A 22816-nucleotide genomic window follows, 5' to 3' on the forward strand; every position below is an offset into this window, starting at 1 on the left:
TGGCTTACGGCGATCTATCCTTTGGATCACGGTGATCCATTTTAATGGCTTACTTGGGGGCGTCGTGATCCGTTGCTCTTAGCTTATTTATTAAAGCGGTGATCTAATCGTTCCTCGTTCCGCGGTTCCTTCCTAGCTGTTTTTCCGGGTCGGGTCTATCCTTTCGCTATTTAAAATATTTTCGTAATTATATTTATATATTTTTATAATATAGGGGAGTTTATATTAATATAATTAATAGTACAGTCGGTAGTTATAATATCGTAGCCTAGTTAGGGTATAGTAGTTCCGTTCTAATAAATAGGGTCTTAGCCGTATAGTTAAATCGAGTTATAATATTATCCTCTTTTTTTAACCGCTTTATCTTTAAAGTATTAATTTTATAAATATTTTAATTATTCGTATTATTAAGTTATAATAGGTTTTTTTTTTTTTTTTTTTATTATAATATCTATTTATTATAATTAATCGTATTAAAAAATCTCGGTTAAAAAAACTTTCGCGCATTTAGCTTTTATTATTAATATAGAATTTACGGGTGACCTAATTAGTATACCCTGTACTTATTATTTTCGCCAGAACTTAGCTTGTCGTATAAACGAGAAGTCGTTTTACTATTCGGAGTATATTCGGGTTAGTTATTTTTATAATAATATTTTTATTACGTCGGCCTTAACGAAATTAATTATTTAATAAAAGAAACTAGAAGCGGAAAAATCAGACGTAAAAAAGATTTTATTCTTTTTATAAATATAATTATTTACCGCCTTAAATTATTTAACCCGCCTTTATTATATAAAAAAGGTCGTAATAAAAAAGCGTTCGGAAGCGTTTCATTAAAGAATATAGGAACTAAATAAAGAAGATAATATTTCTTTTTCGATTATTAATTAAAAAAACTTTATTTTTAATAACTTATATTTTTTTAAATATTTTTAAGAACGTTAACTGGTCGTTTTTTAATTTAATAGTTTTTTTCGAGCTTAAGCCGTTAGTCCTCGTAAGGGAAGCTTTTTTTTAAACTTCTAAAGTTTTTCCGCAGCGTTCGCTAAGTATTTCTTAAGCTTTTAAGTATTATTTTTTAATAAGTAGCTTTTTTATTAAATAAAGTATTAAAAGTTTCGTCCTTTTTTTTTTTAATTAATAATTTCGTCGATTTCGTATTTATATTAATCTATTTTAACTTTTAATTATATATTAACTAAGGTTTTTTTAACCGCTAATTTAAGTAATAAAATATGAAATATAAGGTGTATCCGTATTGTTTTAAGTAGCAATAATTAGTAATTAGTTTTTAAAATAGCTTTTATAATTTTAAATGGTCCTATTTTTTTAAAGTCTAATTTATCGCTTAGTTATTTTATTTTAACATTTCGTCGTAAGAAGTAAACTTTTTCTTCCTTTTTAAAAATTAATCCCTTTAACCTTATTTAATCGGCGTATCCTTTTATTCGTTATTAGAGGAAGGTGAGGTTTTATTATAATATAATTTAAAGTTCTTTTAATTTTTTGATTTATATGGTTATAATTAGTACTAGCTCTCCTTTTAAAGGTTTTCTAATGATTTCTAGGTCGTACCCGTAGTTCGTTCAAAATAGTAAGATACGCATAGCTTCGTTATTTACGCTATTATAAGCGAATTAAGTTATAAGTAATAGTTACATTTAATTATTTTATTTATAATTAATTTAATAGCGTAGATATTATTTTAAGGTTTAGTTTATCCGCTCGATTTATTTATTCGTTTAAGGGTAGTAGGTTATAAATAATTTATACTTAATTTTAAGTTATGTTATAAACGATTTTTAAAATTTAACGGTAAATAGTTTATCTTTATTAGAAATAATTATTTCGGGTAGCCCGTGCTAATTAATAATTATTTAGAAGAACGTATATATTAAGTCGTTAATATCGCTAAATTCTTTATATAATAAGAAGTAGGTATATTTTGTAAATTTATTTATAATTATTAAAATATTATTATAATTAATCTTAATTAAAAGTTTTTTTAATAAGGGTAGCTTAATAACGAAATTAAATATAATAGTTTTCTATATTTTATTTAGCGGTAGGATCGGTTATAGCTCTCCGTACAGCCGGTGTTAAGTAGCTTTTATTTTATTATAGAGGTTATATTTACTAATTATTTTAGCCACGATTAGTTTAAGGTTTTTATAATCGAATTATTTAATAATCCTTTTTTAAGTTTTAAATATTCTTTAATATCTATATATAAAGTGCTCGTAAAAGTTTTAAATAAAATCTTCGCGGTATTACTTAAGGATATAGATTTTATTTCGGTAAAAGGCGAGGCCGTCGCGGTCTTCGAAGTGATCCTTAAAGTAATTCGCAGGGGTCGGGGGTTTAATTAAATTATTAGAACTTAGTAACCTAATTGTTATTATATTAAATATAATTTATAACGTTTAATTATTTTAATAATATAAGGTTACCGTTTTAGTTATAAATAAAGATAGTTTACGTTTCGGACGGGACTTTTTTTTAATAGTCCGGTTATCGGTTTAATATATTAGCGCGACCATTCTCGTTATTTTTCTAATAAATAATAATAAGGTTAAATTTTAATAAAAATTTAAATTATTATATTTATTATTTATTTAATTTTTTAATAATAATAAACGTTATAAGGTTTTTATAATCGGTATAAACTTTAACCGGCTTTATTATTTTATTAAAATAATATCTCTATTCTTTATAAGCTTTAATAATAGCTATTAATTCTTTATTATAAATTTAATAATTAAGCTCTAGTTCGTTACGTTTTTTCGAAAAGAATATAACCGGGTGTGATTTCCCGTTATTATCTCGTTAACTAAATTATTTTTTAATTATATAGTTCGATACGTCGGTTTTAATTTTAAAAAGTTTAAACGGGTTTATTACGCGAAGTACTAATTCGTTAAAGATTCGTTCTTTAATATTATAAAAAGCTTTATCTTTTTTTTTCTATTTATTAAAATAATTCGTCCTTTTTTATCAGGTTTATTAGAAGTATCGTTATCCTATTAAATCCGGGGACGAAAATCCGGTAATAGTTAATTAATTTTAAGAAGGATCTAATTTCCGTAGCGTTTATAGGCGTAAACTATTCTTTAATTATTAAAGTTTTTAAAGGTTTTATTCGGATTTCGCCCGAGGATATTATATATTTTACGAAAGTGACGGATCGTTAATAAAATTCGCTCTTTTTTAGATTAATTAATAGGTTAGCGTTTTATAACTTTTAAAATATTAACTTTACATGTTTTCGGTATTATTCGTTATTTTTAAAGTAGATAAAAACATTATCGAAATATATTACAACAAACTTATCGAGGTATTTTTATAAAATATAGTTAATTATAAATTAAAAATTAATTAATATATTAATTAAATTAAAAAATATAGTTTAATATTTAAAATAACCGTACTTAATTTAGAACGCGATTTTTTATTCCTCTCCTTTTTTAATTCAAATTAAGTTATATATATTAAGGAGGTCGAGTACCGTAAAGATCTTAATATATAATAGTTTGTTCCGTAAATCGCCGATTAAAAGGAAAAGGTATCGGTTTTTAATAATAATTTCGTTAAGCTTCTAATAATCAATATATATATATTATTTAGGTTTCCTATCCTTGCTTTTTTTTTAGAACGAAAAGGATAAGGAAGCCTGCTAATAATATGGATAATTGGATAACTCTTTTTTAAGGTTTTCTATAATATACTTTTTTAAGGTTTACTCGTACTCCTAGTTAAGTTTATATATAGGTATAAATAGGGGTTCCTTCTTATTTTTAAAAAATATTTTATAATTTTATTATATATAAAACGGTAAACTTATTTCTAATTTTTATTAAAAAGTGTTTCGAATTATCGTAACGTTCGGCTTAAACTCTTTAATAATAATATATACTTTAAAGATTTTAAATTTATTAAAAGGTCGCTTTTTAAACCGTTATTTATTAATTAAACCTTTTTTTAATATATTTTATTAAAGTTAACTTATTTTTTAATTAATTTTAAAATTATTTACTCATAATTAAAATATTTTTAAAATTATATCGTATCTTATAACGTCCGTAATGTTATATATAATTCGTTTATAACGTTTTTTAATATTAATTAAAAAGTTTGCGATTTTCTTCCGTATTTCTTTATCGTCGTATATTATAAATCCTTTATTAACGGTTTTAAATCGGTATAAAGCGTTTTTTTCTTATTATTCGAATTTAAGGCAATTAACGATTCGTAGTGAAATATAATTTTTTTATACTCCGCTATCGAGTAGCGTTTTAATATAAACTCTTTTTATACTTATTATTAATATAATATACTTATGGATAACTCGATTATCTATTATTTAGTATAAGGACCTATCTTGGTCCGCTTATTATCGTCCTTCTATAATAGGCGGCGTCTATTTCTCAGATGTTACCCTTATAGGTAGGTAATGATCTCTTACGATCGATCCTCGTATCGTCGCTATCGTTTTTTCCGTTCTCTAAGAAGCGTTTTTTAATATATTAATAAGGGTGTTTTTATACTCTTCCCTATACGAAATATTATCCTTAATACTTAAGATTCGAATTTTTCAGGTAATTCGAAGGTTTATTAAGTTCGCAATAATTCGTAAACGTTTTATAAATTTTTTAATATATTAAAAAGGTTCTTTTATTAAGTATATATTTATACGTCCTAAAAGCGTTAAACGCTTTTTTTTAAACGTTTATAAGCTCGCGATTTTTTTTAAGCGTATTTAAAATATTAATCCTCGAAATATTCCCTTTAATTTTATTTTTTTAAATAATATTATTATAATTATTATAAATCTTTTTATATTAATAAATACGCGCGTTATCCGTCAGGGATCGATATTTAAATTTTTTTAATAATATAGTTTAGGTATAATTACGTAATAAGTTATTTATTAATCTTTCGAGGAAACTATTCGTATTTAAATTTCTTTATAAAATATTTTATATAAGCGTTATATACGTATAAAATTTATAAAAACGTGAAATATCTTTTATATATAAAAAAGATTCGTAGGTCGTCCTTTACAGCGTAATTACTGTAAATTTTTTAATTAAACCCGGCCGTAATAAATATTTAGCATAAATATTTTAAATCGGGGTAAAGAACGTTAGGGGTAATTAATTATCCCTCGGTCTTTAAGTTTTTAAACTTAATAATCTCGTATATTAATTCGTTTATAAATATACTTATTAAGTATTCGTAATTTAGAAATTATTTTAATTAGCTCGTAATATTATTTATTAAATCGCTATCCCTATTATAAGGGGGGGGTTATTCTTTTTATATTATCACGATACTTCGGCTATGGTTTTTTTTATTTTCTAGGGCTTTAAAGAATTATCCGGTATTTTCTTTATTTATTAAATAAGAAGTATACTTATCGTTATAATAAGCTATTTAAAATAAATTACTGTATTTAATAATAACGTTACTATTTTTAATAATTATTATAAAGGTATTTTTTATTTTAATAATATTAACGTATCGTTTTTCTAGAATTTATTAGAAGTTTTTTTTTAATACTTAATATTTTTAAATATAATATCCTAGTTTTTAATAATTATAATAAATACCGCGTAATTTCTTATTTTATTTATTATATTTAATAATATCGAGGTTTATAAGTTTATTATAATAACTATATACCGTAATATTTTTAAACGGTATATAATTATATTATCGTAATTGCTCCGTATTAGTTTAGGTTTAATTAATTTACTGCTAGGGTCCGCTTTATTTTTCGCGGCGTTATTTATATATACGAATATCGATTTTAATAATAAGCTTTATATATAAAAAAAAATTATTAAGGATATTAAGCTGGCTAAATTTATTTTTAATATTATCTTTTAATTTTCAATAATATATTATAATTTTCGTAATTTCGGTATAATTTAATCGAGTTATAATACGCCGGAACTCGGCTATATAAAAAGCGGCTAATCTTTTTTATTTAAAGGTTTCGAGTTCCTTCTCCGCCCGTCGCTTTTTGTTAAAATCCTGGAAAAGTGACTTAAAAGTTTATTCGAAGCCGTTATAACTTTTAAAAATATATTATACCTCTATACGGTATAGTTTAATTTATTAATTATTTTTTATAAGTTCGTTTAAATAAGGTTCGAATTAAGCGAATACCTTATTTTTAAAAAACGAGGCGGCGTGAATAACTTATTAAGTAACGTTTTAGAACGTCTTTTTATAAAACCGTTAATAAGCTTTAATTTAAATAAAGAATTTTTAAAGGTTTTTACTTATTCCGTTAAAAAAGGTTAGCGTATTAATCTTTATACCTTTTTTTAATATAATAAGGGTTTAAATAATAATAATAGTTATATAAAAGAAATATACCTTTTTATATAACTTATTAATATTATAAAGTGTTTATTTTAAAATACCTTTAATTAAGAGCTCGTTACGCTTTTTTTTAAATTTAATATAATAATATTAATAATTAGCGCTTTTTTACTCGAGTTTTTTAATTCGTTTAACTAACGTTTATTATATAAGTTTATTATTATTATTATCGCTATCAATATTTATAATAGGGTCCCATTAGGAAGTATTAAGGGTGGTAATAAGAGTCTTTCCTTGCCGGACGGTGTTATTAAGGCTAAGTATAAATATAATTCTTATAATATTATTATTTAAAGGTTTAAATAATAATTCGTAAGAATAAGAGTAATTAAAATATCACGAATATTATTTAAGTTTTAAAAAAAACTTAATAAAATATATTAAAGTTTATATTAATAATATAAAAAAATATTTAAACGTATAATAAAAATCGCTTTTATTAATATAATAAGTAATAATTTATAAAAACAAAAGTAATTAAAATATATAAGTTTAGAAATATTTATAATAATTTTATTAAAGTTATTTATTTTATTAATAAATTAAAATTAATATTTAAATTAATTATTAAAATAAAAAATATTTATCGTTATATATTTAATCTCTTTTTTTATTAATTCGTTAAATTATCCGCTAGCTTATAATAATCCCGTCATTAGCTCACGGCGATCCATCTTTTAAATCACGGTGATCCATTTTAATGGCTTATTTAGGGGCGTTATGATCCGTCGCTCTTAACTTATTTATTAAAGCGGTAGTCTAGTCGCTCCTCGTCCCGCGGCTCTTTTTTAACTATTTTCTTAGGTCGGGTCTATTTTTTCGCTATTTAGAATATTTTCGTAATTATATTTACCCGTTTTTATAGTATAAAAGAGTTTATATTAATATAATTAATAGTGCGGTCGGTAGTTATAACGTTATAGCCTAGTCAGGGTATAATAGTTCCGTTCTAGCGAGTAGGGTCTTGGCCGTATGATTAGGTTAAGTTATAATAGTTAATTAATAAGTTAATGTTTTATAACTTTTAAAATATTAGCTTTATATATTCTTAGTATTATTTATTATTTTCGGAATAAATAAAGATATTATCGAAATATATTATAATAAACTTATTAAAATATTTTTATAAGATATAATTAATTATAGATTAAAAGTTAATTAGTACGTTAATTAAGTTAAACGGTATAGCTTAATATTTAAAACAACCGTACTTAATTTAAAACGCGGTTGTTTATTTTTTTATTTTTTTATTCGGATTAAGTTATATATATTAAAGAGGTCGAATATTATAAAGATTTTAATATATAATAGTTTATTTCATAAATCGCTAATTAAAAATAAGGGGTATTAGTTCTTAATAATAATTTCGTTAAGTTTTTAATAATCGATATATATATATTATTTAGGTTTCCCGTCCTTGTTTTTTTTTAAAACGAAGAGAATAGGGAAGCTTATTAATAATATAAATGGTCGGATAATTCTTTTTTTCGAAATTTTCTATAATATATTTTTTTAAAGCTTGTTCATATTCTTGGTTAAATTTATATATAAATATAAATAAAAGTTCTTTTTTATTTTTAAAGGGTATCTTATAATCTTATTATATATAAAGCGGTAAGCTTATTTTTAGTTTTTTATTAAAAAATATTTCGAAATGCCGATACTCTTTTAATATAATCGTTATAATATTTAGTTTAAGCTTTTTAATAATAATATATACTTTAAAGATTTTAAATTTATTAGGAGGTCGCTTTTTAAACCGTTATTTATTAATTAAACCTCTTTTTAATATATTTTATTAAAATTAACTTATTTTTTAATTAATTTTAAAATTATTTACCTATAATTAAGATATTTTTAAAATTATATTATATTTTATAACGTCCGTAATATTACACATAATTCGTTTATAACGTTTTTTAATATTAATTAAAAAGTTCGCGATTTTCTTTTATACCTCTTTATTATTATAAGTTATAAATTCTTTATTAATAGTTTTAAATCAGTATAAAGCGTTTTTCTCTTATTATTCGAATTTAAAGTAATTAATAATTCGTAATAAAATATAATTTATTTATATTTTATTATTAAGTAATGTTTTAATATAAACTCTTTTTATATTTATTATTAATATAATATATTTATAAATAACTCGATTATCCATTATTTAATATAAGAACTTATTTTAATCCGCTTATTATTATTTTTTTATAATAAGTGGCGTCCGCTTTCCGAACGCTGTTCCTATAAGTAATTAATAATTTCTTATGATTGATCCTCGTATTATTATTATTACTTTTTTCGTTCTTTATAAAACGTTTTTTAATATATTAATAGGGGTGTTTTTATACTTTCCTCTGTATAAAATATTTTTTTTAATACTTAAAATCCGGGTTTTTTAGGTAATTCGAAAATTTATTAAATTTACGGTAATTTATAAACGCTTTATAAATTCTTTAATATATTAAAAGGGTTTTTTTATTAAGTATATATTTATACGTTTTAAAAGCGTTAAACGCTTTCTTTTAAACGTTTATAAGCTTACGATTTTTTTAAGCGTATTTAAGGTATAAGTTTTCGAAACACTCTTTTTAATCTCGTTTTTTTAAGTAATATTATTATAGTTACCGTGGGTTTTTTTATATTAATAAGTATACGTATCGTTTATTAAAGGTTAATATTCGGATTTTTTAATAGTATAGTCCGGGTATAGTTATATAATAGGTTGTTTATTAATCCTTTAAGGAAATTATTCGTACTCGAGTTTTTTCGCGAAGTGTTTTATATAAACGTTATATATATATAAAATTTATAAGAGCGTAAAATATTTTTCGTACGTAAAAGAAATTTATAAGTTATTTTTTATAGCGTAATTACCGTGGATTTTTTAATTAAACCCGGCTATAATAAGTATTTAGCGTAGATATTTAAAGTCGGGGTAAAGAATATTAAAAATAATTAATTATTTATTAATTTTTAAATTTTTAAACTTAACGATCTCGTATATTAATTCGTTTATAGGTATATTTATTAAGCGTTTATAGTTTATAGGTTGTTTTAATTAATTCGTAATATCGTTTATTAAATCGCTATTTTTATTATGAAGGGGGGGTCGTTTTCTTTATATTATTACGATATTTCGGTTATGGTTCTTTTTGTTTCCCGGGGTTTTAAGGAATTATTCGGTACTTTTTTTATTTATTAAATAAGAGGTATATTTATTATTATAATAAGCTATTTAAAATAAGTTACCGTACTTAATAATAATATTATTATTTTTAATAATTATTATAAAGGTATTTTTTATTTTAATAACGTTAATATATTATTCGTTAAAAATTTGTTAAAAGTTTTTTTTTAATGTTCGATATTTTCGAACGTAATGTTTTAATTTTTAATAATTATAATAAATATCGCGTAACTTTTTATTTTATTTATTATATTTAATAACGTTAAAGTTTATAAGTTTATTATAGTAATTATACGCCGTAATATTTTTAAGCGGTATATAATTATATTAATGTAATCGTCTCGTGTTAGTTTAAGTTTGACTAGTTTATTATTAAAGTCCGCCTTATTTTTTATAGCATTGTTTATATATACGGGTATTAATTTTAATAATAAGTTTTATATACGAAAAAAAGTTATTAAGGGTGTTAAGCCGGCTAAATTTATTTTTAATATTGTTTTTTAATCCTTAATAATATATTATAATTTTTATAGCTTTGGTATAGTTTAGTTAAGTTATAATATATTGGAACTCGGCCGTGTAAAAAACGATTAATCCTTTTTATTTAAAGGTTTTAAGTTCCTTTTCCGCTTATTGCTTTTTGTTAAAGTTTTAAAAGAGTGATTTAAAGGCTTGTTCGAAGCTGTTATAATTTTTGAAAATATGTTATACTTCTGTGCGGTATAGCTTAATTTATTAATTATTTTTTATAAGCTCGTTTAAGTAAGGTTTAAATTAAGCGAGTATTTTATTTTTAAAAAACGAGGCGGCGTGGATAATTTGTTAAGTAGTGTTTTAAAACGTTTTTTTATAAAACCGTTAATAGGTTTTAATTTAAATAAAAAAAACTTTAGAAGTTTCCGCTTATTTTATTAAAAAGGGTTAATATATTAATTTTTATACTTTTTTTTAATATAATAAGGGTTTAAATAATATTAATAGTTATATAAAAGAGGCGTACTTTTTCGCGTAGTTTATTAATATTATAGGGTATTTATTTTAAAATATTTTTAATTAAGAGTTTATTACGTTTTTTTTAAGTTTAACGTAGTAATATTAATAATTAACGCTCTTTTATTCGAGTTTTTTAATTCGTTTAATTAGTGTTTATTAAGTAGGCCCGTTATTATTATTATTATTATCGACGTTTATAATAAGGTCCTATTAAAAGGTATTAAGGGTAACGGCAGGAGTCTTTCTTTGTCGGACGGTGTTATTAAGGCTAGGCGTAGATATATTTTTTATAATATTATTATTTAAAAGTTTAAGTAATAATTCGTAAAAATAAAAGTAATTAAAATATAACGAATATTATTTAAGTTTTAAAAAAAACTTAATAAAACGTATTAAGGTTTATATTAATAATATAAAAAAATATTTAAACGTATAATAAAAATCGCTTTTATTAATATAATAAGTAATAATTTATAAATATAAAAGTAATTAAAATATATAGGTTTAAAAATATTTATAATAATTTCGTTAAAATTATTTATTTTATTAATAAATTAAAATTAATATTTAAATTAATTATTAAAATAAAGAATATTTATTATTATATATTTAATTTCTTCCTTTATTAATTTATTAAATTACTTAGTTTACCTTCGTATTTTAATAATTTGAGTAATCCCTTTATTAATTAAATTATTAACTCATTTCGCCGTTCCCGGTAATCCCCGTGATCTATTACGTAACGTTATCTTTACTACTTTTTTAGGCCGTATCCAGCCTGTTGTTATTTAAGATATTATCGTTGTGATCGCCGTGCGTTTTTATAATATTAATACGTTTATATTAATATAATTGGCGGCGCGGTCGGTGGCCGTGATATTATACCCTGGGCAGGGTATTGTAAATCCGGCCCGGTGGTTTTATAGGTCTTGGCCGCATGATTAGGTTAGGTTGTAATAAAACCGTTATTTATTAATTAAACCTTTTTTTAATATATCTTATTAAAGTTAGCCTATTTTCTAATTAATTTTAAAATTATTTACCCGTAATTAAGGTATCTTTAAAATTATATCGTATCTTATAACGTCCGTAATATCACACGTGATTCGTTTATAGCGTCCTTTAATATCGATTAAAAAGTTCGCGACTTTCTTCCGTACTTCTTTATCGTTATAATTTATAAATCCTTTATCGACGGTTTTAAATCGGTATAGGGCGTTTTTCTCTTATTATTCGAGTTTAAAATAATTAACGATTTATAGTAAAATATAGTTTCCTTACGCTTCGCTATCGAGTAACGCTTTAATATAAACTCTTTTTACGTTTATTACTAATATAATATATTTATAAATAGCTCGATTATTTTTTATTTAATATAAGGACCTATTTTAATTCGCTTATTATCGTTCTTTAATAATAAGCGGCGTTTATTTTTCGAACGCTGTTTTTATAAATAATTAATACTTTTTTACGATTAATCCTCGTATCGTCGTTATTATTCCTTTCGTTCTTTATAAGGCGTTTTTTAATATGCCGGTAAGAGTATTTCTATACTTCTCCCCGTACGAAATACTATCCCTAGTACTTAAGACTCGGGTTTTTCGAATGATTCGAAGGTTTATTAAGTTCGTAATAACTTATAAGCGTTTTATAAGTTTTTTAATATATTAAAGGGGTTTTTATATTAAGTATATACTTATATATTTTAAAAATGTTAAACGTTTTTTTTTAAACGTTTATAAGCTCGCGATTTTTTTTAAACGTATTTAAAGTATCGATTTTCGAAATACTCCCTTTAATCTCGTTTTCTTAAGTAATATTATTATAATTATTATAAATCTTTTTATATTAATAAATATACGCGCTATTTATTAAGAATTAACGTTTAAATTTTCCCGATAATATAATTAAGGTATAATTACGTAATAGGTCGTTTATTAATCCTTCGAGGAAACTATTCGTATTCGAGTTTCTTCGTAAAGTATTTTATATAAGTATCGTGTACGTATAAAATCTATAAAAGCGTAAAATATCCTCCGTACGTAAAGGAAATTCGGGTATCGTCTTTTACCGCATAATTACTGTAAATTCCTTAATTAAACCTAGCCGTAATAAGTACTTAGCGTAGGTGTTTTAAATCGGGTAAAGAATACTAAGGATAGTTAACCATCCTTCGGTCTTTAAGTCTTTAAACTTTACGATCTCATTTATTAGCTCCTTTATCGGTATACTAACCAAACGTTCGTAGTCTAGTAGTTACGCTAGTTGATTTATGGTGTTATCCGTAGAGTCGCTATCGTCGTCGTGTAGGAGGGGTTGCTCCCTTCGCAGTATCGCGACGCTCTGGTTAACAGAAACCAATACTTATTTGCATTAACACCATGCCTCACTCGACAATATTAGCTGACCAGCCACGATTGTATTGGGCAGAAAACAACACGAAGTACCCAAAAGGGATCTCAAGGCCACAAGCGGGAATCCAACGACTATACGATGAAGCAAAGCTCCGATATGATCAATCTAGCTGGTCATCTTCGATAGAAACACTGCTGAGCGTCAAGACTCGACCAACTGTGACCAATATTGTGTCATTCGGACTAGGAAGTCTCCATGAGAGATCGAGGGACCAGCCGCGGCGTTTAAAGCAGCTGCCCATGTTACTAGGTGTAGCGGACTACCTGCGGTCGACGAGCACCCCCGAAATCACGATTTATGCGCAAGACCCTAGTTTCACAAAAGCAGACGAGGCGTTTCTCCGCCACTTGGGCGTTCAAGTGCTCTTGACTTCATCGCCGTCGGACCTGGGTGAAGCGGGGCGTGTCATCGACGAAAAGACCTTGGTATACAGCCCCTTTCTCACGATAGCGGCGTACGAGCTCTTGCTGGGAACGTGCAACACGGGTCTGCTGGTTGGGGACGACTTCAATGCGTTACGCTCGAAATGGGAGAAGCGCATGGCTGAGCACAAGCAGGTGGAGCTGCTGATGAATTCGGGGATTTCTAAATATCAAAGATGCAGTATCGACGGTGATGGGTTCGGGGGGGGGGGGGTGAATGACAGGCATTTCCCAATGGCTTTGTATTATGAACAAAGCCATAGTATAAAGAGACAGACAGGAACCCATAAACAAGCTAGTAGGAGTTAGGTCGATCAAGATACTCGACCAAGGGACGAAACACCTCGTGCTAGATTATAGATATAAAGCAGGGAGACATGATAGATGGTAATTATTTAGTGTTAGACTGCATTATTAGACATTAATTATCAATGGAGAGAGAGGGGAGAGAAAATGTAAAGGCAGCAAGTAATATTGCAGACTGTATTGAGTATAATTATCACCTAATCTACTTTTCCGAATGACACGTATTATCGAGCTTGCCACGCGCACTCAACCCCCCGAGAAACAAACGAATGCACTGCTCAACTATTTCCTCACCTGGTGAAACATGGTAAACAACGCTTTGCAACGCATGAACTGACCTTCAGAGCCTCCTTGGGCAAAGAGGCCAGGGACACAGGGGTACTCGAAAATGACAGTCGGCTTCCTGGTTATCTGAAGGTGGCATAGCATCCAGGATTTAAGCTGCAACTGGTTGGACTGCAGCGGATCGGGCTGCCGCAGCCTGAAGCTCTTGAAGCTCTATAGGCTGGGCTTGGTGATTCTGTCGTCGACGACGGCTTGTACGATCACTTACGAGGCAGCCCCACACAAAAAACAGACAAACTATCGCGACCACCAGCGCAATGAAACAAACCAAAATGATGGTGGCGGCCTTGTAGTTGTAAAGCTGATTACATGAGCAGGTGTTGCTGTCGGGACCGTTATCATCGCCTCCGGCACCGCCTCCACCACCCTTGCCGGGCTTGCCTCCGCTTCCGCCTTTATGAATCTGGTCAATGGCAGCGGATACAACGTCCGAGCCAGCCCCGAAGGTCACTGGGTACACCACATATGGAACAGGTTGAGGTTGTGCCATTTTAGTTGGTAGGTCTGGTTATCCGTGAGTTGATGTCGATGAATAAGCAAAGCGTAGTACTTGAATATGAGTGGAAAGCATCAATTCTGGACAGACGATGTAATGTGTACGTATATATACTAGCTCCCAAGATCCCTAACATCGCTATTGTGTTTAGAAACCAATTGATTGTTGCATTAATGACAATGTTGTTGTGATATCAATAACGTGGTTTTGTCGTCTTTGTCCATTGCTTCCTCTGGGGATCTGACAAGGACTTTGTTTACAGCACGATAGGTGGCGTCTCAACAAAGCCCATTGTCGTCCCACGAGGAAACGAGATAACGAGTACTGGAGGGCTGCGAGAAATACCTTATGTTCTATTCCGGAGGCGAGGTTTGACTATATTTCCACCCCGGCATCAGTCAGGTATCCATCAAAGACACGTCGCCTTTCCTCGGGTACTTGAACCATGGTGTTCATTCACGGCTACTAAATAGCAGCTGGGCGAGCATCATCAGGCGGCTGCTTGCTGTCTTCGCAAGAAAGGTGTAGGATAAGTCGGTACTGGCTACGGTAGATACTTACGTATGATCCAATGATACCAATGATGCTAATGATCCAGGAGTTGTGATGTTCCCTTTCGCATACCTCTGCTAATGGTACGTATGTGTGTGTATGTAAATAACGTCGCGAAAAGAATGACTGCTAAAGAGCCCAATATTACCTACATCTTAGATGCTGTACACAGACACCTTTCTTCTAGTTTGCTTGTTGCCATCAAGCCGAGGCATGAGAATGGGAACCCTTAGCCTACACACAAGAAAGCCAAGACTTACCGAGGCAATGCCAGACGCTATATACGTACGAAACAGAAGACAATCAATAAAAGTAAGGTTCCTTTTTCTTCTCTTCCATAGTGGTGGTACAGTGAACGGTTGGTGGACGAGGGGTGGCAGAGAGGAGTTGAAGATTAAAAGCTGCTAGAGTCCCTTCTGGACGACTAACCTTAACCGTTTGGACAACCCACCACCCACCACTGGATTGGCTGGCCACAGCTCACTCCATCTCCAGTCGCATCCATTTTCAACCATTTTCCTTCATACCTACTTACTTCTCAAGTACGGATGTAGATTGATTGGAAAGGAAAAGAACACATGCCTTGCCATCTGTTCCCGACATTACATTGCATTACATTACATTGGTCTCACTTCAATCAGCCACGGACTGATTGATTGACGGACTCATCGCATCCTACCGCATTGCATCACATCGCTTTGTCCTCAATCTCATTAATTGGATTGTAAGGCCCCAACGTGGTTTAGGGTCGCTAGGTACCGTGCCGAAGCGCGTCTAGAGTTGTCGCATCCGCATTTGGTGGTGCCGGTGCTTGCAAGGTGCTAGGTTAGGTGCAAAGGTGCCAGGTGCAGGGTGCTGGCCGGTGCTGGGGGGAAAAACCAATTACAGCTTCCCCTCCTCCATTATCTCTGTGGTTTTCTTACATGTACGATGCGTGGACAAGACATACATACATTGAACACCTCACCAACCCATCAATCCAGCTCGACAACAAAGACCCAAATGGCCGACCAGGATCCTGCCGTCGGCAAACAGAGCCCAGCCCCTTCCGAAACCGACCGCACAAAGCCTCTCTCCCTCTTCTGCAGCCGAAGACCCCGATACCGCCGCCGCGCGCAAAGAGCTTCGCAACACGGCCATATCTGACAAGCCTGATCTTGCCCCATCTTCAGCCATGGCTTCTTTTGCTGCGCCCCGACACTGCTACAGACTCCGATGCTGCTGCCACGGCACGAACGAACACGCCTGATCACGAGAACAAAATGAAGGAACAAATTTCTTCTCCCAAGAAGAAGCGGGCGCACGACGAGGTCGAGCAGAACAAGGACTCGACCCAAGATGCAAATGGCGACGTCTCACCCCTTGGCGCCGACGCCGTCCCCAACAGAACCAACAGATCAGAGCCTGAGAAAAAGCGCCCGCGAGACGTCTCCAGCGAGACGAAAGCTGCCGAACAGAGCAATGCCGTACGTCAAGTTCTAATTTTTCCCTCCTCTCTCCATTCTTAGGTCGTTTTTCAATCATGCCAATCCTGAGCTCAACACCTCTAGGACGCAATCAAGACAGCTGCTGATAAGAACATTGAACAGTCCCAAGATGCCAAGGCCGGTGGAGATAAGACCACCAAGACCACCTCGAGCTCAGCATTTAGCAGTTCAGGACTTTCTGGCTTTGCTACTACAGCGTCCCCATTCCTCCCCTCGACAGGCGCCAAACCACTCACGTCCTTTGCCAGTCCTTCTGGCTCGCTATCCCCCTTTGGCGCCGCAGCCACTACCAAACAGGATACCACCAAGTCGGTCTTCGGTAGCGGTAGCCTCTCTAATGGCGCTTCCCCATTTTCGGCGCTGAGCGGCACTTCGAAAACGAGTGTATTTGGCTCTGGCTCAGGTCTGAGTGGTGGTCTTACTGGGCTGGGTGGCTCCAAACTGACGTCCTTTGGCAAAGCCGGCGATACTTTTAAGAGCAGCAAACCGGCCAAACCATTCGGAGCTCCGGAGAGCGACGCCGAGTCAGACGACGAGGAAGCTGATGACGGCGATGACAACGCCGGGACGAGACCAAGGAAGAGAAGGAAGCTGACGATGATAAGAAGAAAGTCAAGCTGCAGAAAAGTAAGCCTATTCGACACATCGTATGCTGACCTGGACTAACGCGACCGCAGCCAATGTAGATGACGGCGAGGCCGGCGAGGTTACGGTCCTCCAGCTCCGTGCGCGGATCTATTTCCTGGACAAGTCTGCCACACCTGCTGCTTGGAAGGAGCGTGGCGCAGGCAATCTGAAGATCAATGTACCAGAGGCCTGTGTCGATTTGGACGACAACAACATCCCCATCCCCGGCTCTTTCGACGCTTCCACTCTTGAAGATGCCGACAACAAGAACGTTCGCCTCATCATGCGCCAAGACTCTACTCACCGTTTGCTCCTCAATACCGTCATCATACCCGCCATGAGCTTTCAAGAGAAGCCCACAAACAAGACGGTGTGTGTCCTGTTCACGGCAATCGAGGATAAGGGGGAGCCAGTCAGTATTCAACTGAAGGTTAGTTCATCCCCTGTTAAACCTGGTACAACATAAGTATAACTTCTTCTGACTCATCTTTTAGTTCAATCCTGCCAACGCCAAGAGCTTTTTGAACGAAGTGGGAAAGATTCAGCGTGAACTCCAGTCGAACTAGGTGTCCGATGCGGGTCTCCCTATTGCTTTCCCCTTGCAAGATGCCCTAATCATCACTAATAAGTCAATGGCTCCTGCTCGTACAAGTCCATCTCCTGAACAACTTGCCAGTGGAGCCATCAGCCAGACACTTTTGCAACCCAGTCGAGGACCCGGACGCGTGGATTCCCATCGCCAGGTCTCTTCCGATTCGGGATATCGAACCTGGGATTCTCAAGGGACCCAGGATGAGTTGGAGGGAGAAGTGGTTGCAGACGAGGTCTGTAAGCCCGATTCTAGCACTGAAGCGGCGGCAGCGGCGCAGTCTCCGATGTCAGACTATGACTCCGGCGATGAGGGGGATGTCAGCACCTTTGTCCCTGATACACGTACCACGACGGATCACGATATACCCAAGGTCGAAAGAAGGATGATGACCAGATCCGAACGGAAGAGACTGGATGAATCGATGGACAGCGAGTAGATGGCTAAATGCGCACATCCAGTTGGTGGTACCTAAATCATGAGGGCGGAAGGACGGAATAGACGGAGTTCAAGGGCGGGTCAGCGAGCATTTGCATAAGATAGGGCTGTTTGATTTGGCATGTGGACGGACTATTGCCAGACGGAAGGGAACTGGCATACAGAACTTGGACATAGTTTTAAATACGTCGCAACGGACTGGCAAAATCCCCCTCCTCAGACTTGTTGTGTCTGTCTACCTTTTATTTCCTATCGATACCATGCAGATTCTATGTCAAGCCCCACTCGTGGAGTGCGATTCTGCGCTCCTTCACAGGGGAAAACGAGTCCTGGTAATACATGGAGGTTTCGGGGGTTTCTGCTCGTGGGGAACAAACAAGAAATATGTTCTTTTATTTAATAATGGAATAAATGTAGTTATATCCTAGAACTACTATCGTTCTTCACCTCCACAGTCCTTCTTTACCCCTCTATGCAGAGCAAACAGCCTGCCACCGTGCATCGACATGCGTGACAGCAAGGGCGGCCTTGACCGTCTCGGAGGCGGTGAAGTCCGACATCTTACAAGTGCCGTAGTCATCGCTCTCGCACCCGGAGGGCGACAAGTCGAAGTTGGCCTCGTTGAGCAGCAGCTGGATCCGCTTCTCGCCACCCTCGCAATCCAACCCGCGGAACAGCATCTGAGCAGCAAACGGCACCTGGCGAGCCGTCCGCCACGCCCGATCGGGGTCCACAGGGCCGGTCGCGGGGAATTGGGAATCTTGGGCTAAGTGAAGCGAAGCAAGCCCCAAGTCAATGGTGGTATCATGGCCGAAGTGCAGCGCCAGGTTCTCCTCGCCTTTCCCGTCCTGCTTGAGAAGGAATTCCGTCACATTGCTCACAAGCAGGCTGCCGAGCACGGGGCCCATGTCGCCTGGCAGACCATATCCAAACGCTCCTCTCATCAGTAGATCGTACTCGTACTCGTGGGCAAGGATCTCGTCCCGCGTGAACACAGGGCACCACGGCGACGAGTCCTTGCCATACACAGCCGTCCCGTACACGCACGCGTAGAGCATGCCGTGGACGTGGGCGGCGGTAAAGTTGACGCCTGGGAAGCTGTCCGCCAACAGCCGGTTCAGCCGGTGCGCGATGGGAGGCAGGTAGGTCCTTCCCCATTCGGACACGGGGGCGCCCCCGAAGCCGTACGTCCACTTCTCGCACGTGTCCATGGGCGTGATCCACGAGACCGTCCCGTTGTCCTCGGCAATGCGGTCCAACGGGGCACTCGAGTTCGCAGAGCGGCCGAAGTAGCCGTCCATGAACCAGCGCGCCGACTCGACGACGCGGTCTTGGTCGCCGGCCAGCACGCGCGAGGCCGTCAGCTGCGGGTACTGGAGGCGCAGCGCGACGCCGTGGTCGAAGAGCTGCTGGCGTCCGACCGGGGAGAGGTCGTTCGTCGTGAAGGTGCTGTTCCAGCCTTCTTGCAGGAAAGCCAAGGCGTCCGGGATGGGGGCGCGCGGCGCCGAGAACAGGGAGCTCTCGTTGCCTAGGTAGTAGGCCAGGCCTTGGATCGTGCCGATCTCGTCCGACAGCGGGTTTCGGCTACCGTGGCGGTGCACCAGGAACGCCTTGGTCACGGCGCATTCCGGGGGAGCGCCGCTCGACAGCGATGGCGGCGTGTTGCTGGGCTGGAAGTACGGCGATAGGTTGCCCATGTGCTCATACATATCGAAGTCACACGCGGAAGCGCTTGCCGCGACGGTTGGCGACGTGACGGCGATGGCCGCCAGGCCCATCTTGATGGCCTGGGTGAGGGAACTGGTGATCATGGTGATCATTGAGTGACTGCCCGGTGTGGTGAAGAGAGATCCGATCAAGCAATGCCAGACACACGCGCCGAGGAAGGCGAAGATGAAGAGGTGGCCAAGACGAGAGGCAATATGGCCGCCTTTCTGAGGACTTTTCGCCTCACCATTATTGCTTCTTTCGAGCCCGTTCTCCGCATCTTGCTTGTTCATCGATGTTATCGTTCCCATATCGACCGCTTCCCGATACCCGGATCGGCAGAGACACTAGCCAAGTTCTTACCCGGTTCCTTGCAGCTCAGCCCGTATTGCCGGGAAGGTTGGAAGGGGAGTGGTTGAATATCTCCTAGTCATGCGACGGTCATCGGCAGATCAGGCCGAATGAGGCAGATGCTCGAGTGATCTACTGAGCAGAGCTGAAGAGTTGGACGAATCAATGGTGGATCATCCAAGATAAATGGATAATTATTATGACACTATTTCTGTGATAGCACATCGAGTGTCGGGATTGATTCACGTGTTGTATTCAGCTGCGGTCGACAAGTACATTGATGCTTGGGTTTTGTTTGTCGCCGTTTAGTTGAGATGCCAGGGCGTAAAGCGATCAGCTAAATGCCCCTAAAGTAGCCCCTTTGCCCCTGTAGTGCCGTGCCTATCTCTCAGTGCGGGGCCTGCCAGAGAGTTCAGTGTCGACGTTGATCGGCAATATTGAAAGATTACAGAACCCAACCACACCAAATTTGTGAAATAAAGGCTTGGTTTACTACATTGTTCATTCTCAACCAAGGTCCACGGCGTTCACGCTCAGATTGGTCAAATGAATACGGCATCATCACGGTGTTAGATTTGCTGCTAAAGAGCGAATAAGCAGTTCAACTGCTTGAGCCAAATCATACAGTACAAAACAGGTAATACAGAAAGCTTGCTGTCAGCTAATCCCAATGCGTCCATCAATGAAACATTCCCTCAGAGCAGTCCAATCGCAGCCACCAAGGCCAAGCCTCCTGCGACCAGCGCCGCTGGCCTGCCGCCAGCACTGGCAGCACCGCTTCCCGCCATCATCGAGGTAGACTCCGGCTGAGCTGCCATCATAGTCGAAGCCATCATCGTCGTGGTAGCCGAAGTCATCATATCGGGGAGTGCGGCAACCGAAGTCGTCATCATGCTCGAGGTTGCCATCATGGCCGAGGTCGTCATCATGCCCGGAAGTTGTTCTGAATTCGTTGACGGCCTATCAGCTGCGTCAGCGGGCTGAGCCGGATTGAGTGCCGGGAATTGCTACCAGTGCCATTGGCAGAAGTGGAATTCTGACCCGAACCAGCGGCAGCGCCGCTGCTGCTCGAGGAGTTGCGGCCACTGCCACCGCTCATAGAGCCACCAGCCGCAGCACCTCCACCGGTGGCCCCACCGGCGCCAGTACCAGCGCCGGCACCGGCACCTCCAGCAGACAGAGCCTTGATACCCCCCTCGAGGGCCGCGTTGATTTGGTCGATGGATCCCTGGGCGATCCCCTGGCCAACCGCGGGCACTTTGGAGACAATCGCGTCGCCCAGCGCTTTGGAGGCCGTCTTCTGGTCCTGGATGGACTTCACAGCGACCGACGTGACGCCGAGCATGTCGAGCTGCGGCTTCTTGGCGGCCAGGTTCTTCATCGTCGTGTTGACCGAGGTCACCAGGCTGCTGGCCGTGTCTTGGAGCGAGAGCGCGTCGAAGACGCCGAGGGCTTCCGCCCCGCTCACCTTGGCGGTCGAGGACTGCATGGTCATCAGGATCTTCTGCGACGCCTGGAGGACGGGCGCCGCGGTGTTGGCGTCGGTGCCCGATATGGCCTAGAGAAGAGGCTTCATTAGTTCTCGTGCCGGTTTGGGCCTGTCGGCCCTCTCAGTAAGGTAAGTAATGAACAGCTGTTGCTTACTTTGACCTTCGTATCGAGGTCGCCTAGGGCATCTGAGACGGCCCCGATGGCCTGCTGTAATGCCTCGAGCTGGGCGTAGGCGAGACCCGCCAGGGTTGCCTTCAAGAAAAGCGAAGCCAGCTTCATCTTATATATAAAGGCAGCGTCGAATGTACCAAAGGAGTGATGGGAGAAAGATAATGCCGGGCCTGTAATAACTGTTGACTTAATGAAATTGTATACTGTATGAGTAAGATGCCAGGTCGAATGACAGTTTCCCTGGCTGGCTTTATATACGAAGGGATATGACCTCGCGTCCCAATATCACGACTGTCCATGGGGGCTACGACTGCTTCTTCCCTCTTCAATTCTTGAAACATCCACGGATAACCTTGGCAGTCAAGGGATCTGTCCAGCCCCGACGTCTGGGAATCTCCTGATCCAATCGCTGGTGACTATCGCTCACGCCTAAGCCGAGGCGTCAAGTTTGGATGAACCTAAAGTATACGAGCGATCGGTGAGGGTTGTTTCATGTTTCGAGTATCCGCTTGCATCTGGAAACATCAGAAATGTGTTTTCTAACAAAGGGGAAAGTCTATCTTCTCTCTCGTACTAGCCTGTTGAACGCCATGTCTCGAGTTTAACCAGAGCGATCTGACGACGCACCAAGCCGGTCCTCCCCCGACAGCAGATGCCGGCGCACCCACGCAAAGACTCGTCTAGTTTCAGGAGCAACCTCGAATGGTCTGATTGGTGACGTTCAAGTCTAGAACCAACCAAGCCGCGCAGTCTCTACACTTTTACGATGGGCTCTGGGGAAATTTTTCATGCGTCAACAAGTCGGTTCGAACAGTCGTCATGCTTGCAATACAGAAGCCCTCT

At 36.1% G+C, this 22816-nt stretch overlaps 4 protein-coding genes across 4 annotated transcripts; 1 reads left to right on the forward strand and 3 right to left on the reverse strand.

Moving 5' to 3' along the window:
* Positions 1 to 13346: 13346 nt before the first annotated feature.
* PG994_012991 (uncharacterized protein) lies at positions 13347 to 14554 on the reverse strand (the record flags this gene model as incomplete). The annotated part of the gene is made up of 3 exons (XM_066864400.1): positions 13347 to 13576; positions 14058 to 14130; positions 14333 to 14554. The coding sequence occupies 3 exons, from the start codon at positions 14552 to 14554 to the stop codon at positions 13347 to 13349; spliced, it is 525 nt and encodes a 174-aa protein (XP_066709361.1).
* Positions 14555 to 16114: 1560 nt separating this feature from the next.
* On the forward strand, positions 16115 to 17792 carry PG994_012992 (DEAD/DEAH box helicase; the record flags this gene model as incomplete). Its single annotated transcript, XM_066864401.1, has 5 exons — positions 16115 to 16135; positions 16201 to 16578; positions 16663 to 17226; positions 17297 to 17656; positions 17721 to 17792. The coding sequence occupies 5 exons, from the start codon at positions 16115 to 16117 to the stop codon at positions 17790 to 17792; spliced, it is 1395 nt and encodes a 464-aa protein (XP_066709362.1).
* A 931-nt stretch (positions 17793 to 18723) lies between these two features.
* On the reverse strand, positions 18724 to 20253 carry PG994_012993 (Phosphoglycerate mutase-like protein; the record flags this gene model as incomplete). The annotated part of the gene is made up of 1 exon (XM_066864402.1): positions 18724 to 20253. One exon carries the CDS (start codon positions 20251 to 20253, stop codon positions 18724 to 18726), a length of 1530 nt encoding a protein of 509 aa, XP_066709363.1.
* Positions 20254 to 21236: 983 nt separating this feature from the next.
* PG994_012994 (cell wall protein) lies at positions 21237 to 22081 on the reverse strand (the record flags this gene model as incomplete). Its single annotated transcript, XM_066864403.1, has 2 exons — positions 21237 to 21869; positions 21956 to 22081. The coding sequence occupies 2 exons, from the start codon at positions 22079 to 22081 to the stop codon at positions 21237 to 21239; spliced, it is 759 nt and encodes a 252-aa protein (XP_066709364.1).
* Positions 22082 to 22816: the final 735 nt, after the last annotated feature.

This window comes from Apiospora phragmitis (genome assembly GCF_038363925.1).
Source record: "Apiospora phragmitis strain CBS 135458 chromosome Unknown utg000011l:1.0-3236445.0:1.0-3240683.0, whole genome shotgun sequence".
In the NCBI taxonomy this organism is placed as follows: Eukaryota; Fungi; Ascomycota; class Sordariomycetes; order Amphisphaeriales; family Apiosporaceae; genus Apiospora; species Apiospora phragmitis.